Below are 13473 nucleotides of genomic sequence, written 5' to 3' on the forward strand. Positions count from 1 at the left end.
AAGAGATGATAATGTACTACTAATATGATGATTACACCACCTTCTTTGCTTCCTTCTCCTCAAGGTTAACTTTCTGCTTTTGTGTCAGGATGTGAATAAACGCAGTCACACAGTAAATCCATCTATTAAGTACTGAACAGTCTTATTCTAACAAAAGAAGTTGTACAGAAGCAATTCTCACCGATATTTCCTCCTATTTCATAAAGAAAGACCTCTTCTTTCTTGAGTGTTTGGACATTTCCACTGTAGGGAACAAAAACCTCTGATTAACTGTATTGCAAAAAAGCTTGTACTCTAGCAAAGAATTTGTACACCAGTAACTGAGACACTTCTAGTAGAAGTTCTGCTAATTAATATCAGTAGTGCAGCAGCTGTAAACCCTTCATGTTTATACTCGATAAACTGATAAAGTAAGCAAACAGGAACATCCCTGCATGCTAGTGCACACAGTCCTGCAAGTGAGCAATAAACTACAGAAAAGGTGTAAATGCGATACATAGGTCACTCCAAAAGTAATACCTCCTATGTATTCCCAGGGAAACTGCAACAGATAAAAAATAACACAATAACACTTTTTGACGAATAAATTCTCAGCAAGAAAACAATATTTTTCAGTGTTGTCTCCATGATTAGCTATGCACTTTTGCCAGCAATGAACAAGAACCTGCATACCATGCTTGTAACAATGTGCACCAGTGCAGATGACTCACTGTCTTTGTTGCTACTGCTGAAACACACCACCAACTGCCTCACTGTGCTCACCATTTGGTCTCCATAAACATTCAGCAAGCACTGACGAATGTCAGTGGATGCCATTTTTTCTGCAAGGAGGAATTCAATTCCACACCTTTGCTTCATGGGCACTTCCATGTCAGACACCATTCTGTCAGACTGCCCCTCTGTTGCCATCTGTCACACAGCAACAATATATAATGGAATATTGGTGGGAAGGTTCAACCTCTACTGCCACACCACCAACTCTCACGTCATGAGCCAAGATAATAAAAGAGGAGGCATTACTTTTGGAGCAGCCTTCACAGATGTGAAGAGTCTGTGGTTTTTAGAAAAGCATTCAGTTGTTATTAGCAAGTAGCCTAATATTTACCCTCTAATTTTTCTTTCACTGTTGCTGCAAAAATAAGTATTCCCCTCACACACTTCATATGTCTGAAAAAGCCAAGCGGTTGGGTAGGGAAACCACATTCTTGTTGGTTTTAATTTTGCAGCAACTAAAAGAAGTGAAAAAAATCATACAGAGGAGGAATAAAGTCTCTGAATTACAAAGAGATTTTTTTTTTCTCACTGTTATATATCTAATGATATATACTATGGGGCAGCAGAAAAAAATAACTTTCTGCCAAAAATATAAGCCCCTGAAAACAGCTTTTAAGCAAAACTGGCTTCTTGATCTCACCCAGAGCACTATGTTGCTGCTTTAGCATGGCGCTCATGTGTGGTAATGATTTGGGTTTTTTTTTTTTTGCTAAATCTATTCTGATTTCTTACTTTGCTCATGTATATATAAAATAAATGTAAAAGTTTTACTGAAACTTGTACTAAAACATTTCTCGGTGGATCTGGATAACACAAAACTTTCTTTTTAAAACACTGCACGAGCAACATTTTCAGATATCTGTACTATCGTTATATATTAAAGCTATTTTTATATAATGTTTTCACTTTTACTCATCTCTTTCTTTCTTATACTTGTTTTCTTGGAGATCTGTTCTTCTTCCAAGAACATCACAAAAGTACTTTTGGCCCATCAGACTAAAGAGTGGATCAGTTTTTACTAACAGTTTCTGTGCATTCCTGAGGGCTTCGTGAGCTTTAGAGGCATTAAAAACATGAGATTAATTCCTCAAGCGTATATTCTAGTGGGCTAAATTTGACCCAAAAAGTTCATGAACTCACTTTGATTCAAACTACTTTTAAACTTTTTTTTTCTTGATAGAACAGACGTTAATAAAACAAAAATGTATCTGTACCTTTTCTCACTGAGAAATCTGGCTACTATATCACTGGCTTTCAGGTCTTCTGTCAGCTGTATTGCCATGGAAACTTTCGAAAGATGAGGCGCTTGCACCCGTATCACTCCCTGAGGAACATCAGCCTGCAAAGCAATAACGGTGTTGGAACAAAGCTGTGAGCAGCTGGCTTTGATGAGTTACTCAAAATACAGTACGGAATAAGTAACAGTACAGTGCTCTGTAAGTGCACTTTACCACTTTCTACTACACTTCACTGCAGAAATACAGTAACTACAGAGAAATTCAGTAAATTGCATAAGGCCTTCAAATCTCTTTTTACATAAAGAGCTTCAGAACAAAAGAACAGTAGTGCTTAATTATTTTTCAAAGATGTTAGAAATAACAGCTATCGCTATATTAAGAACACACACACTCAGGTATGACAAAAAGCATTTAAGACTGATACAGAAAAGATGGATGCTGTAAGCATGAAAGTCAATCAGCTCCTTCATTCCATGACCTCCTGAAACTTCCAGAAGAAACCTTTCCACTTTTGTTTAAACTGAATTAAGTCATTCTACTTTAAGTGATCCCCTATTTTCAGGAAATATTTCCTATTGAAACAGATATTCACTACAAGAGCTTTCTATTCCTATTTTTTATTCTCCAGAATATATTCAGCAAGTCAACCTACATAACTGATTTGTATGTTATTTCAACCCAAAAATCTTTGATGACAAACATCAGCAATATCACTTATAGAGGAGAGCTCCACAGGATCATTTTTCTGTTCAACTCGTACATAGAATCATAGAAACCTTAGAGCTGGAACAGACCTTTAAAAGTCATCTAGTCCAATTCCCCTGCAATGAACAGGGACACCCACAACGGCTAAGAGCCCCTCTAGTCTGACCTTTGAATGTTTCCAAGGATGAGTGCCGTGGTTTTGTAATTTTGCTATCAGTATTCCACATCATAACATCATGTAAAGTATGGATAATTTTACTGAATGTGCAGCTCACAGAAGAAGACTTCTATTTACTGGTTTTTAAAATAACAGGCATAATAACTACTTATGTCTAAAGCATTAGGAATCACCAAATTGACAATTTGCTTCACAGTAATCATACAATTAAAGATTCATAAGGCTGCAAAGGATCTCAAAAAGCAATTCCCTGTACCTATCTCTAAATTTTCCTGATCTATTCTTTAAGGCCTTCACCCATGGAAACAATGGCTGTAGCTACTGGATAGAAAAATAACCCCTGTTTACATGCTCCTTTTTTCTTCTTCCAGACTGTTGGGATCATGCTTCCTAGCAAAAGGATACATAACTTTTAAAGATGAAAAGGCTATTTACAGTTGTCCCTAAATGGTCTTCTATCAAATTCACTGTAAATTTGTTTTATTTTAGTATACAATTCTGTGCTATTTTGTTTTAGTTGATTTTAATGAAGTCTTCTTCTCCAGATTCACTTGGTTAACAGTCCTTTTCTCTGTACATCAGGCATTTAATAAATGATTTAGAAAGCTGTCTGCCTTGAGTGTATGAGAGAAGAATGAGTAATGTCCACCGAGCAGTAACATTACAGTCAGAGTAATTACTGTTTATTTAAACAGAATCATTATTAGCTCAGCTAATGAATGCATTTTGCCACTTGCACTACCTACATTTATTCATGCTCAGCTGCACAGTATGTTCATGGTGCCCAACTACAGAACAACAGATAATGAATATCCTCTAGTCTATTCACTATACAAGTTGGTGGGACAGAAAAAGTGACCATAAATCATCTAGGAGCAGACTCACAGAAGGAACTGTTCTCTGCACAGTACAATTCAAAACATTCCAGTTAGGGCTTTCCATAGAAACTATGTTTCACAAAAGAGCTGCAGGTACTTGGCTGTAGGATTTGCAGCGGATCTCTTGATGATTACTCTGCACGACATGCTTGGATATTCATCAGGCTAGACAAAGAGAGGGATGAAGCAACTGCACAGTATTTTCACTATTGATTCACATGATGGATTTATACTTACTAAACGTGCAAATGATACCAACCAAGGAAGAAGTACAGGATTATGAAGAACAAAACTGGAATTAAAATGATCTTGCTAAGTGAGAGACAAAGCCTGAAAGAACTGGGATGCAGTTCTTCTCTTTGAACTGCAAGTAGTGCACCTACACAGCATAAAGACTTACTCCCTAACATAATCTTAGACCATAGAATTGCATGCTTAGCTGCCCCCAAAAGCTATCAGCCTTCATAAACCTCATTAATCACTCTCAAAGATTTTGCCCCAAATCTGCCCCCTTTGCACAGGAAATGCTGACTTAAAAGGAAAAGAGAGATTGATAGAAAAGCCTCATGAGATATAAGATTTATGCAGATTATCTAATGAGCTGACTGCCATGGAAAACATTGAAGGAAGATTATGGAAGCGACTCAAGCTCTGGCTGTCTCTGTTTAACCACGTGGTGTGCCACAGCATGTGTAACTTTCACTTAGGTTTTATTCAACTGCAAGCAAGATAATTAACTCTCAGCATTTTCAGACAGCATTCACCAGAGCAGTGATTTCACAAGTTTAAGTGCCTCACTTGCCATCTAATGGTGGAGTTTAGTCCAGAAACTGCACAGTTAAATCACCTCAATTTCAAGTTAAGGCAGTTGAAACTGATAATTGAAGGGGGACAGTGGGGGAAGCTTTTTTCTTAAAGAACTGAAAGAACTGAGGCAATTTCAGCCACACAGAAAAATGTATAAATGTCATTTACAATGAAGCCATATCATACCTGGGAATATGGTTTTAAGAGTACTGTGTTCCCAGGCACCCTAATTATGGAATGCTTTGAATAGGAGTGAAAAATGTGTGAAAAAAATCTATTTAATTTTGCAGGGAATCCCCAGAGATTTCTGGGGCTTAAAGAAAATTATTTGATAGCAACCTTCCATTTATGCTTAGGTAAGAATTTTGGGTGAGTATTACATGAGACTTCAGTCAGAACTCTCTTGTGGATTAAAAAGACATATTTTACTATAAAAATCATCAGCACTGAATTACAAAAAACATTCTGATATGTGAAGCTATAATAGCACTTGCCTATTTCAGTGCATTTGCTGTTATTTCCCTGTTGAACAGTGGATGGCAGCATTCCTTTAAGTGTCAGCTCACATTATTTCTACTGAATTGTATTCAAAGAATCCTCTCTTTATTAGACAGTACAAAATAAAAGTCAATATTTAATTAGCTTTATTTTAAAACTGTAGATAACTCCTGATTTTGTGCATAGATTACTCCAACTATAGTCATATAGATATGAAAGCTTGGCAAAGTACTGCTCAATTCATTTTAAAGACGTGCCAATACTGCATGGAAAGTGAGGTAAAAGCACTTAAATATATGGTCCTAGCAGATGTTTCATGCAACTGTCCAAAGGATCCATGTTTTTGTAGATTCATATACGCATATATATATAGTATGTATGTATATGCATATGTATACATTTATATATGTATGCAATACACATGCACACATATATTTGCAGTATCAATTCAGGCGGATACCATAGAAAACAAATTCATATGCCATACTCTCTTTTTTGTCTTACTGAGTTAACCCTCTCTTCTTTTATCAGAAAATGACAACTTTTTGTTGTTGTTTGTTTGTTTTTTTTAACTGTTTGCCGTACACATACTTATTAAGATTCACAGCGATGCATTTTTATAAACTACCACAAGGTGTCTCTAATTCACTGAAATCTTCAGTTTGATCTCAGCTCACAAGATGGTATTTTCTGGTATGGATTCATTACGTTGTGGAAACACGTATAATTGGTGTTTTCTGCCTTTCAAATGCATTATAATAAGATACTGTGCTGCAATAGCACAGTAAGCTTTAAAAATAGTAATTATTAACTTTATTGAAGTTGTAAGTAACAAACAAATTGAAGGTGCGTGGGATGTATTTTTGAACTGTTTCTACATTATTGGGAGAAGCCAAATTAATGTATTTCTGAAGTACAGGAAAATAATCACACTGCAGTGCCACAGAACTTTTGTGCCTTTTGAAAGAGTTCTGAAGTGTTAAACTGCAACATACGCTTTGGCATCACTGATGGGTCTGGCAGAAGTTATTTGCATACTGAACTAATGACAGTATTCATTGGGTTAAGTTGGGAGGAGATAGTTGAACAGTAGCTACATAAGGAGCATTTTATCAGTTTTCACATGTTTTTTTGTTTGTTTGCTTTGTTTTTATGGGGGAAAGGGAACAGGAAATTAGGATGAGAAGCAGTACATGCTCTAGCATGCTTCACTTTATCAGGAATACTTAAATTCACTGGGACAAAACTTCAGTGGTGCAGGAGCTCCTGTGGGCAGAAGAATCATTAAATGCCAGCTCAGCTTCCAAACATTTCCAAAACACCAAAACTGAAACTTAGTTGAGAGGTATTTGTTTTAAGTAAACTCATGGAATTCTATTGGGAATCAACATGGCTAAAACTTCAGATACTGAACGCTGTCACAATATTTGTTCCCTCTACAAATGCAGACAATCTACTTTTGTGTCAGACACCCAAACTGAAACAACCCATGTGATATCACTTTTCCAAATAGAAACATTTTGAAAAATCCAGGGAAAAGATAAACACCTCAACCTTCCAAAAGTGTCACGATGGAAACCTGGAACTATGAAACCTATCTATTAACCTCCTATTTATTGAAATTATCCATTAAATAAATGTAGATATCCTCCTGGTAATATCCACTTTTACACTAGAGACAGACTTATTAATGCAGTTTTCTTACATCATTAGGAGTCTTGTCCTGCTTCTCGTGCTTTTCCCGATCATAAGCCATCTTTTTCAGAAGTTTCTTCATAGCTTTGTCCTTTTTCTCCTTCTTCTGGTTTTCAGTGTTTTGTTTTCTCACTTGGTTAACAATAAACTTGGGAATCTAGATGAATATAGATAATAAGCATTCACTAACCACATCATTTCCATAACTAACTAATAAAAATATTACAAATTTACAGACTGTCAAGTAGGAATGGAAAAAATAATATCTATTCCAAAGTAGTAATTAAGGATTCAAATAACATAAAGCTATGAAATTATTTTATAAACACTGCACTTGCAATGTTATATCTCTCTCAGCAGAAGAGAAGTAGAATCATACAGGTTTTATTTTCCTCAGCCAAAAAAATTCACTCGGTGCCTAATCTGTACAGTGGTGATAATTTTTCCACACTTCAGCAAAGCTCAAGATTGTTTAAAGGTGCTGATGGACAACAAAGCTTCAAGTGCTCCAGTCTGTTTAAGGGAGTGTTTTCTTGAGACTCTGACACAAGTTCATGTTTTTATCACAACATACTTTATATAATGCTAAGTCTGGCCCGGAAGTCTGGATTTAAGCACCATGTTCCCTGTGAGTATCTCTAAGCAGACAAGAGTAAATTCCTTGTAACAATGCATATTAACAGAACAAATACAAAGATCCCCCAAGGATTGATTTTTGAGTTCACTTACAGTACATACTAAATACTGAAACTCTGACCATCAGAACTCAACTCCAGCATAATATGTAATGATTCTACTTCATTCCCTTCAGAGTTACCTATGAGAAAGAACCCAGCTGGACAGGGCTGACTGATCTTTTTCTAAATCATGGAAATGTGTTCACATTACTACTTTGTCCAGATGCCTTTTTTGTGAGATTTATGGGATTTTTCCCCCCTTAGGAATACACTTACCGTCCAGAGAAGTTTTTGGTACTGAATCATAAAGCGCATGACATTTGCTGTTCCAGCTGCCATAGCAAACTCGCTTTGCTCAATACTCTTTGAGCCAAGCCCTTGAAATGTGAAAAGGTTTGGGGCCATCACCATTGCAACATTGTTTAGTGTCATTTTGTTTTTCTCTCGATGATCTATTACCCTTTGGAGGAATTCAAGCAGTACCTGAAATTACAGCAGAATTTAAAGCTCAACTTCGCACACGATAAAAGTTAGATTGAAACATGATGTCATTATTCCTAACAAAACCATATTAAAAACAAGTGTGGACATGCTTCTTCACAAGACTGCAATACAAGTTTTCTTTATGTAACAAAGTAAATAATTATTGTTAATAATATTTTCAAAAGCATTTAACCTACCCTAAAGCTCTGTGCAGTGAGATTTTACAAAAGACTTCTTATGTAGGTACATAAGTAGCATTTCCCATGTACTTTTGAAAACATTACTGTTGGTTTTTTTCTTAAAATGAAAGTGAATACAATAATGCCAGCTGTCATAATCATGGAAGCATAGAGTGGCTAGCTCTGTGAGGTAGAGGAATAGTGAGTAAACCACTGAATTGTGAATGACAGGTGGCCAGGTACAAACTGTCAGCCTTTAATTAATTCAATTCCAGATATTTGTAACTCTACTCAGGAATCCTCCTCAGTGCTTTCACACATTAAGTTAATTCAAAAAGGAAAATATGTCTAAACAATAAAAACAAATAGGATTTTTTTTTTCCTATGGTAGATGATGTTTTGTATTCCACAGAAATCCTGCAAATTCACTTTTGATTATAGCAATTTTAATAGTAAATATTTTCTGAAAGAGATTGATAGCACTGCTACAGAAGGACATGCTGAAATTGGAAGTTATCTATGAGTGATGTGATGCAAATAACAGCAGGAAGTGACAAGTAGTTATTTATATAGTAGAAACAAAAGACAGAGGTAAAAGTAAAAAAAAAAAACAAAAACATAAAAAGATAAACTCATTTCATAAAAGCAAACATGAATCTGTAGTATTCTAGTACATTTTAATTTTTGTGCTGCAAATAATGACTGCTACAGCTGAAAAAAAACAAATAGATAAGAAATTTTAAGAGAAAAGGTCATTCACTGGAAGATTATTATTGCAATCTCCTGGAGAAATTTCAAGTCATACTCTTAAAGTCATCTGGGAGGAATTAGGGTCCTAAGTCATGGGTTTTTTTCTTAAGTTCTGAGAAATATGGAAAAAAAAGCAAGAAAGAATCCTCAGTTTCAGCATTAACATTGAACAGAAGAGAAAAAAAATGTTGAAAGATAACAGCTTTCATTACAGTGGATTCACAGAAACAGGCAAAATGTTCATACGTGAAAAAATGTATTGGCAATTCTAACCTTCAGTGTGTCTCTGTTTGCTTCAGGTAGAAGGATAACCAAAAGATTCAAAGCTTGCAGCTGCTGTTTCTTCCTTGGAAGATCTGCCAGTGAAGCAAAAGAACTTCAGTATTTTTAAATTGTCATTTGTCCTTTACAGAAAGCATGATTTTCAAGTGGAAACCCCTTATAAAATGCTGAATGCATGCACATGGCTTGTTGTCATAGTGTGACAAAGGACTGGCAAAATCCTTCTTTTCTGATTTTTTTTTCCCAAACACTCTCATGTGATTCAGTTGCTGTATGACTCAACTGTTTCTTGGCAGTATTTTTCACAGCCTTGTGATTTTCTATTTTGCAATGTTAAAAGAGAAAACTAGCCGTCTAATGGGTCCTCCCTTTCTGAGCCTGTGCCTAAAATTTCAAGAGTTTATTCAAAGCTGCTTTCACAGTTTCTGTGATTGCCTTAACAGTTGCACTGTCTCCCATGTCACCCCCACAAGACACATGAGTAGCAACAGCTGGAGTGGCAAACCAGTGGGGATAAAGCCAACAGTAAAGAAGCTGAATACTTATCTACAGCAGGGAGCGTCATAGCAAACATGGCATGGCTCCTAAATCCTGGCAGTGTGGAGCAGTGAAATGCCCCAACTCTCTCAGGTTTGTCCCTTGTGATAAACTTTCTCATACTTCAGAGGAAGTGCTCTGGAGAGCCTTCCCAGCAAATTCCTAATGAATCAGGCCTTACACAACACAAGTGAAGAAGGACCTGCATGTGACACAGTTTTACTCCACCACTTCAAAGCTTAACAGGTCTGGTTTTGCGCATCCCAATGGGATTCCAACAGAACAGCTATTTCAAATATATTTTGTATTATTATTGTATTGGCAGATACAGAGGAAAAAAAAAAAATCTATAATACAAAAAACAGCTTACTGACTACTTTCTAGCATAATTAAAATTAATGATATAAGTAAAAGAATGGTAAAATGTCTTTTAAAACATGCAAACAGTGAAAACAGTGTACTTGCCTGCTTAGAAAGACATACATTAAAAGTAAGAACACAATAGCAAAACCATTAAGATCTATTACTTAAATCAAGGTTTTCCATCCATTCACCTAAATAACATTCTACTTCTAGATCTGTCAGTCACTTAAATTAACAAAATAAATTGTTTTAATTAAGTCATTTAAATATTTGAATAGTAAAAAGTCTAACCTTACTAATTAAACACATTATCATGAAAAACACCATTTACTGTCACAAAGATGGCTCCTTTTCTCAAACACCTAATCTTACTGTACACAACCAATACTATGGGAAGACAATTTAAACAATTGGAGTCTACAAAGTGTTACGTCTGTTCTATATCAAATTCTTTGTCTCCATGCATTTTGCATCCTGTTATCTGAGTATTTTCTGGATAAGTAAAACCACAAAAGGCTTGAAGAAAGCCCAGAAGTGGCAAGCAGGAACCACCATAGCTCCAAACAGTATCTGTTAATTGGAACAACCTTGAGGAGCTGTTAGCTGTCAGCATCATCTGAAAGAATTCTGGCCTATTTTAACTTGCTGCTCAGAGCTGCAAAATCAACTCCACTATGCAACAGGCTTAAGCTCCAGCCCCCTACTCACATTGATTGAAGGCCTTTGCCCTTGAAAAGAACTCCTAACCTGGAGAGTAGAACTGCTGGTAGCTCTGAAGAATAACTGCCTGTCTGCCGGACAATGGGAATTATCTGATAATGCACTTAGAAATAAGCCATCGTCACTGAGCCCATAAAAAGGCAGGAATAATTTGTCTGAAACCAACACCCCTGTGTTGGTTGAGAAGTTGATGCATGTGGACTCTCACTCCTGATTCACTGTCACCGAGCTGCTTTCTTTATGTTACCAGCTGGTAAGATCACTGTCTTGGTGACCAGTTGGAAAGGAGGATGTTTTCACAAGAACCTCAAGGGATTAGAGATGATTAGCAGCTTTTACAATTCTGATGTAACTTTTCCAGTTGCAAATGAATACAATACTCTCCATGTGCCATGCTGAACAGTATACATTACCATTTCATGGGTTTTGTGCAGAACTATTACATCTTTGCTGTTGTCTTCTTTTAAATTGAGATTATAAAGAGGGAAAACAACTTTTTACAAGGATAGCGAGAGGACAAGGAGGAATGGTTTTAAAATGAAGGAGGAAAGATTTAGATTACATGTCATTGGGAAGTTTTTCTCTGAGAAAGTGATGAAGTGCTGAAACAGGTCATCCGCAGAGGCTGTGAGTGCCCTGTCTTTGAGGTGTTTAAGGCCAGGTTGGATGTGGCACTGGGCAACCTGATCCAGTGCATGATCTAGTGGTCAGCAACCCTGTCTGTGGCAGGGGGATTGGAACTTGATAACCCCTGAGGTCCCTTCTAATCCAAGCCATTCTATGATTCTATGAAACAAATATTCATAAACTGATATCACCTTACACAATTTTCTTTTAACTCCTCTATAATTCCTAGACCACTAAGAACATAACAAAAAGTGACAATATGCTTTCATTTTACCAGTAAACTATTAAAGTAGATGTTCAATGAAAAATATTACTTTGCTAATGTTTATAAGCAAATATACACTTTTTTTTCTGATTATAAGTAATATCTGTGATTTGTTTTCCTTCACATATTATTAGTGAAAATGATAGTACAGCAAAGAAGCAATTCTCTGCACTGTATTATTTCTTCGCAACCGAGATGGAAAGGACGCTACTCACTCTGCACATCTTGGAAAGCTTTGAGATATTCTACAGTTAGGAGTGGTTGAGGCAGTTCACGGATGAAGAGTTTTAGAAGACTTGCTGCATCATGTTGTTTTACATTTTCCCAGTTGAAAGTCCCTTCATAAAATTTTGCTTCCAGTTCTTGGCAAAGGCTCTGCAAGGCAATACAGACAGCACCAATAACAACTTGCCTGTTAGAAGTCATGCATTATACACACAGCAACCTTTTTCTTACTTTGAAAGGAGTAAGGAAAAAAAAATAAAAGCAAAAAAATAAATAAATGAACATCTGAAATATTATTTAACTCCAGTTGCTACTGATCTTTTGCTACAAAAAAAAAATAAATTGAAGATCAGAAGCACTGAAAGCAAACAAGTAGAGATGGGCAGCAGATTGCCAAAGCATATAGGAGAAAATCTCATGGGTCTGCCTCAGAGCCATTTGGAATAAGAACCAGATACCACATTCATTCACGCGGGGGTTATGGCCTCTCCTTCCCACAAAATACTAAGATGTGGCTGACATAATCAACTATCATGAAACCACATACCAAAGGGTACTGTTTTAATGTATGCATAATCTTTTTCACAGACAAATATGACAATTACGCACGCTGACAAACAGCTTCCCATCAAAATATACATTATGGTGAGGCTAGTTATCTTTTTAAAGTACAAGGAAACATTTTCTTTGACTTGATAGCTAGATATCTTGCGATCTGTAGGGAATGTTATACTGCTGGACAAGCACAGCTTTGCCCACCACTGGATGTTACACATGCTTTCTATGGAAGAAGATTCTACTGCATAACATATGGTTTTGCAACAGTAGCAGAAGAGTAGACGGTACTGAGTGATACCTCATAAGCCTGACAGCAAACGTCACTGTACACCCAACCCTACTCCCATAAGAGTGCTATGACTGGCCTTCTAGAGATGTAAGAACAGAAGCACTCTGTAGTGACTAAGTCAGTCTTAGTTGCCCTTAAGGAACAGCTCCTGCCATGCACCCACCTCATTTGTTTGTCATTGGCAGAGTGGAAACCAGCCCCAACAACCCTGTTCTAGTAAGGCCAGTGACCTTACAGGCACCACTCAACATGCCTCTTCTTTTTTCCTAAGTTCTTCCAGACAGAAAATGAGTACAGAGACACCTGGTAGTTTAGCAAAGGATGTAAGACAACGCAAGGGAAAGTGCTAAGGAAAAATATAGCCTTAATTATTTGTCAGGACAAGAAGGGCACACTGGATATAGAATAACAATTAATTTTTAGGATAATGTTCTCAGTGAATTTAACTTTATCCAAGTGGAAAATCTGGAAAATGTGAACACTCAGATTGATATAAAAATTAGATGTTCTGAACTGTCCTCCAGAGAGATCTTCTGTCTCCATAGATTATGTACAAGGGTCAGTGGTGCTAAGGTACTAACTCAGGTGGGCATCATTTTCTTCCCATCAACAAAACCAGGCTTTAGAAATAGATGAAAATTTCCCTGTTGAGACGCACCACCTCCCACATCCAAATTTAGACTAAATCAGCATAGCTAATGCAGTATTAAAAAAACTAGATAAAATCAATTGTTTTATCTGAAGG

At 36.5% G+C, this 13473-nt stretch overlaps 1 protein-coding gene across 2 annotated transcripts in view; it reads right to left on the reverse strand.

Annotated features, from left to right (window-relative positions):
* Positions 1-13473, reverse strand: part of ARHGAP18 (Rho GTPase activating protein 18) — an 82830-nt gene that overhangs the window by 4824 nt on the left and 64533 nt on the right. For both annotated transcript variants that reach the window (XM_072333300.1, XM_072333301.1), the window contains exons 9-14: positions 11872-12031; positions 9136-9218; positions 7727-7933; positions 6784-6930; positions 1989-2113; positions 182-243 (exon numbers count right to left, since the gene is read on the reverse strand). In XM_072333300.1, coding sequence (XP_072189401.1) covers positions 182-243; positions 1989-2113; positions 6784-6930; positions 7727-7933; positions 9136-9218; positions 11872-12031 — 784 coding nt within the window. The remainder of the gene's footprint in view (positions 1-181; positions 244-1988; positions 2114-6783; positions 6931-7726; positions 7934-9135; positions 9219-11871; positions 12032-13473) is intronic.

Source organism: Excalfactoria chinensis, chromosome 3, assembly GCF_039878825.1.
Source record: "Excalfactoria chinensis isolate bCotChi1 chromosome 3, bCotChi1.hap2, whole genome shotgun sequence".
Lineage (NCBI taxonomy): Eukaryota > Metazoa > Chordata > Aves > Galliformes > Phasianidae > Excalfactoria > Excalfactoria chinensis.